Source organism: Galleria mellonella, unplaced genomic scaffold (genome assembly GCF_026898425.1).
Source record: "Galleria mellonella isolate WM207_F2 unplaced genomic scaffold, CSIRO_AGI_GalMel_v1 utg117, whole genome shotgun sequence".
Lineage (NCBI taxonomy): Eukaryota > Metazoa > Arthropoda > Insecta > Lepidoptera > Pyralidae > Galleria > Galleria mellonella.
In genome coordinates this window covers 1,592,684-1,598,683 of record NW_026441980.1, presented here as the reverse complement: position 1 = coordinate 1,598,683, position 6,000 = coordinate 1,592,684, and the positions used below count along the sequence as shown (strand labels likewise).

The 6,000-nt window shown below is 29.9% G+C and overlaps 1 protein-coding gene across 1 annotated transcript; it reads left to right on the top strand.

Annotated features, from left to right (window-relative positions):
- The first annotated feature begins 1,217 nt into the window (after window positions 1-1,217).
- On the top strand, window positions 1,218-4,469 carry LOC113514940 (uncharacterized). The gene is made up of 2 exons (XM_026899035.3): window positions 1,218-1,289; window positions 2,905-4,469. The coding sequence occupies exon 2, from the start codon at window positions 2,905-2,907 to the stop codon at window positions 3,793-3,795; it is 891 nt and encodes a 296-aa protein (XP_026754836.2). The 5' UTR covers window positions 1,218-1,289; the 3' UTR covers window positions 3,796-4,469.
- The last annotated feature ends 1,531 nt before the right edge of the window (window positions 4,470-6,000 follow it).

Genomic DNA, 6,000 nt, shown 5'->3' with positions numbered 1-6,000 from the left:
CGATTTGAAGGGTGGGATATGGCGTGAATTTACAGGGTACAGAGGAATATCATCTTAGTCCTCAGAAATGGCAACGCATAGGGGGTATCATGGGTGAAACAGTATACTCTGTTATGTCCATGGTACTGCTCATGTGTATAGGCGACGATTACCACTTTCCATCAGGTGGGCCGTTAACTTATTTGCCATTTTAAGTTGTATAAAAAAGAAAAAGTAAAATTCCATAACAATGATAGAAATAACATCTATAACCGACGAAACTCCAGACAGCGACTGCGAATCTCTTTAAAACGAGAATCATTGAAGAAATCTTCGAAAACAAAATGTAAAATCGTCAAATAACTCCTTTTAAATTTCTTTAAAGATCTAATTTAAATTTATGATACTTTCAATTTCTCTTAATAAAATCTAAAATTAAGCAAATTGAAACACTTTTTATTCTGAGATTCTGTGACAACTTTAGTGTTTAAGAAATCAAAACAGGACAAATTTACATAAAAAGTTATGATTGTCTGGTATTTTATATAATTATAATATTATAATTATAAAATTACAGTTAGGTATTATGATTGAATGGATAAAAATAAATGTTTCTTATTATTTCTAAATTATAACCTAATTATCATAGAATACTATATCGTATTATTTAAATAATTATATATATACAGTATATTAATTAATGAAATCCATTCCCTAAAACTAGAGTTAATACTCATTAATAGCCTCAAAAAGATATATATATATATATATATATATATATATATTAGAAGGATACAATAATAATACATACATATAAATATAAACCTATATATACATATATGTATGTTAAATACAACATATAAATATCAAATGATGACAGTCTTCTAATATTTTTTTATATTTAAACAAAATTGGAAAGATAGAATGATTTTAATCTTTTCTTGAAGGAACTGCTAGACGGGCTATTCTGAATATTTACAGTATCAATATTAGCTATGACAAAATTAATAAATTAGGCCCAATAATCATCTAAATAGGCTCAGTAACGTACAAACTGAAAAATAAGTTTAGAATTCAGTCAGTAAGGACTTTCTTTTTTGTAATTAAGCGATTTGATAAAGAAATGTTTGTGGTGATTCATAATAAATATTGAACTAAAAATATTCCTAGATGAAATGATGCAAAAGCCCTGACATAGTTCAGTGCAGGTCAATCAACCCTCGCCATTGCTTCCCGGTTGCAGCGCACTCCACTCGGGCGCAGGCGGCTGGGAAGGTGCACAAGATATACGCTCTCTATCATCGATCAAGGTAGATATTACATTAATTTACCATTTTATAATTATTTATATCGGCTTTACTTACGTGTAAAAATTAGGGAATGCCAGACTAGTATCAAAATCAATGGGAGCCCTTATTCATGAGCGCGGTTCACGGCTGCGTCGTGAGTTAAGCCGACATTAATTATTATTACTATTACTACTAATAATTACTATTATTATTGAAATGAAATTAAAATAAGTTTATTTGCATTAAACAGTTTAAAATTATTACAAGCCACGTGGTATTATTTTGGCACCTGTTTAAGTGCCTTAAAAGATGTAGGCATGCATATATTTTACATTTTATATATAAAAAAAAAACCGGTAAATATTACAGTAAAACTCACGATAATTATTCAACAACTTATTCTTTAATTAATTCAAAAAGAAGGAAGTAGGAGAAGAAAATGTCTGTCAAAATGTACTTAAAGTTTAAGATTGCTTTAAAATAGTTTTTTTCTGTTTTGTTCTCAATTGAACTTTTTTTAGGAGTGTAAATATCTACTATATTTCATCTTAGCCAAATTATTATTATTTATTTTTATGACAAAATTTAAGACTAATAAATATCTTTTTATTTAGGTTGTATTGTAGGTCGATTGCTTGGGTACCTCTGTCCCATTCGTGTTTCTACCGTGAAACAGTTGTGTTCGCATGGCTGTGTTTCGATTTGAAGGGTGGAATATGGCAGTGAATTTATAGGGTACAGAGAAAGAACACTTGAGTCCTCGGGAATGGCAACGTATGGGAAGTATCACGGGGCAAATAGTATATTCTGTTATGTCCATGGTACTGCTCATGTCTAAAACTGCTTCACGGTTAAAACACGAATGGAATAGAGGTACCCAAGCAAATCAGCAATTTTTGAACAAAATCCCTCTGTGATAATTTACTAGCACCTAGATTAAAAAGCGAAAAACCTAATATCTAGAGAAGAGCTATGACACTATTTTTAAATAAAGTGATTGTAATTTCTTTACAGCATTCAAATAGACAAAATTGGTGATGCAGAGGTATAAATATATTGGTTTACCTTTCAACTATTGTGGGCACAATCCACTGATAATACAAATACTTTTATTAATAATAAGAATTTATTAATGATTGTTTTTGTTTGTATTTAAAAATTTCAATTTTTAATTAATGACAAAACATTATAACGGACATATGGAAATAAGATTCAAATATAAAAATAATATACCAGCAATTATTATGTGATTTAAAAATTTCATTTCCAATTAGTAAATTGCCAAGTCATCATAAATACCAGAAATGTTTACTTTTGTAAACAATTAACTTATTTTAGCTATTCATAGTGAAAAGCATAAGGTCTTTTTTTTTATTACGACTAAGTTTAGGTGTTGTACATAAAAAAATCCTTCTTATTATATAATGACCACCATAATTTAGACACGACTAGGTTATTAGAACACGCGGGCGTTAATTTTGGACCACGGTCTATAAAATTCAAACAAACACATTGGTTTTCTTATTCTGTACACACTAAGTAATCTTCGCATAGGTACTTTCACCAAATACTGTTACGATAACAATGAATTTTTGTCACTCTACATATGTTTATAAGATTCAATTTCGTGTTACAGATGCAGTGTTTCATTTGTGTTACATACATGATAATATTGTGCGGCGCTCATCCGGCAAAAGATCGGGAAGTATCCCCGCAACACGAAAAGCGATCCCTGTTTCGTGACGTCATCGAATCTTTAAGAATTCACGCTCAGTTACCGGAGGATTTTAATCAAAACGAAGAAAATAAGCTATCGCAGAACTACGAGAGATACGGTTACGAAGACGAAGCTCCAGAAATTGCAATTGACAGAGGCTTTGTGCCGAGACGTAACGACCGTGTAGAAATGCCATCGACGAACTACAGATTTCCAAAAAGCTTGAATAATGATACGACCGAGAAGAACGAGAGTCCAAAAGAAGAGTTTGTGCTCTATATAGAAACGACGTCAGAACCTAAAACTACACAAAAACCTAAAAAAACCAATCGCCCTTATCGACCCAACAATAAAAACAAAATCCCACTTAAAAACAAACAAAATGAGGAAGCAGATGAAGATGAAGTAGAAATACCACCTGCTGAAAATATTCCATTGTACAACAATATGGCGGGACAAAGTCAAGTTGGTAATAGAGAATCACAAACAGTTGTAAAACCAACCGTTATAATCAATATCCGAGGAACTGTAACACACCAAGATGGTGAAATAAGATTAGGAAGTAGAAAGAACAACGATACAGCAATGGAACCGTCCAAAAACGTATTTCATATCAATCAAGAGATAAATGTTGACCGTGCCGATCGGAATGTGGGCAAGAGAAAAGAACCTAATACAATAAAACACGAAGTGAAGATTATTGGGAAAGTGGAAGAGGATATGATGATGTGTGAGACGGCTACTTGGAGTCCGCAGAAGAATAGAGAATCTCGTAAATCTGATGTATTGCAAATATTATTATCTGTTTAGAGTTTAAAGCGATTTGCAATTTTTTTTTCATAATTAGAAATAAATTAAATAAATTCTTCAATAGTTTAGATATAAAATCGCATTTAAACTTTGAAAGTCAGAGGTAATAAAAATGTGATCTTAGTCAGAAAAATATAATTAAATTTATAAAATCGTAGGTTTTGGTATTTAAAATGCTATAGTTTCGAAAGTATAACTTTATATACTAGATAGTAAATATCTTATTTAAACTTTTGTTTTTATCGAAAAAATACAGTATTTAAAAAAATACTTATTTCAGTTATTATTAAAAATGTTTTTATAACTAAAGTATAGATCCAATTCTTACAAGATTACATGTAAAAATACAACTCATTTTAATGATTTTGTTCAAAATAAATTAAATTCTCAAAGTATCTACCGCATAAGTTAAATAGTTATAAAAAAAAATCATGTAAAAATGTATTATAATAGAAAAAAATTTGGATGTCAGTTATTTTATTGCAAGAACTGTCAGTTATTTTATTGAAAGAGCAAACATTGATGCAAATGATTTTGTAATAATTTTACTTTGATTCGATTTAATTAATAAAATAATTTAGTTACTTGTAGTTAAGGAAATAAAATGTTTAAGTAAGTTTTTTTTAGTGTAATTTTAATTTAGTATAATAAAAATAATATAGTTAAAAACCTAAGTAGTTAGGATAGAAAACAATGTAATTTTTTTTTAAAAGTCAAACATAAAAGAAACGATTCCGTTTATACAACGAATCGAAATAATTAAAATATGACAACACAACCAACTATTTAATTGTTGCTATTACCAAAAAAGAGCAGTTGAAAAAAAAAAACAATTTATGGCCACTACCGTTCTTATTATCTATACATTATGACCAATACGAGAGTGACCATTTTGGATTTAGTATCCACATACCGTTACTGGCCTCGTAGTCCTACGCTCTAAAATATGGGTGTGATGACGTCACATTACACTTGATGATGTGACCAATTAACTTATGTATAAATTATTATAAATAATCAGGTCGACCTCCACGCGGTTCCCCCTGGAAACCATCGTGATTAATTCTTGTCACATTCTTCACGATGAGCCGACTGACCTGCCTTTATCTTCACCTATCATCTCTCACTGGTACCCCGCCAGCGTATACCGATAGTGCGGGCGGGGTTGCCATTCCATTTTCACCCATTAAAAAAAAACATCACGGCGCGGATTTTAGGGACGACCGTGATGATGATGAAAATAACACAATATATAAAATGAATACAATTTTTAAAATGTTATTTTTGTATTTGTTTTTTACTTTGTGGTTATTTTATTATGTTGTCTGTATTGCAATTTTTTTAGTAATCTATTTTAAAAAAATATATCGTAAATTGCTATTTAGACTCCATGATTTATTTACATTATTTTTATTATTAAATTAATTTAACTAAAGACTATAACCAAAGAATATCATAGTCAAATCAAGACACAGTTATTAAAAAAAATTGTTGCTGATTGATTTATTGAGACCCAGAAAATATTCGTTTTAATTCCAAATGAACCTCATTACTTCGTGAAAGGACGGACTCCTTTCCATTCCCGCGAGCGTCGCCACCGGAATCAACTTTCCTTAGTTCAATTAACTTAATTTAAAGCTACCACATTGCTGTTTATACCTTATTTGCTGTTTAACCATACTACAGACCAACAAGCTGTAATTTCATAGTTTCGTTTGATCATAATCCAGCTGATGACAGGTAGGTTCATTGAAAAATAACTATGTGTTCTGACAGTGAAAGATTTTAAAACAGGTACATATTTCATTAAAACGTTTCCATTATTTTTTTTATAAATTACCTACTGCGCTAACTAATCAGTAGCTTTATTGTGAATTAGTTCATTTGAAATATTAATCCCGTAAAAAATAGAAACAAGTTATTTTAATGGCTGCGACTATCATAATTAATATTTTATCATGAAAGATTTTTTGTTCTGTTTTTACACTTTTTGGCGTCTTAACGGCTCAACCTATTATGAAATTAGATACATATGAAGTATTAGTTATTTTAATTAATTAACCGATTTTCATAAAAAATCTTTGGGATCAATTTGAAAGTATACCCTTCCAAATTAAAATATATTTTCAAAATGGTTTATAAATGGCGAAGTTATGAGGTAACGAACATAAAAAACTTAATTGAGAACGTACTCCATTTTTTGAA

Coding starts and splice junctions, on each gene's coding strand:
- LOC113514940 (XM_026899035.3), top strand. CDS start 2,905: ATGCAGTGTTTCATTTGTGTTACATACATGATAATATTGTGCGGCGCT.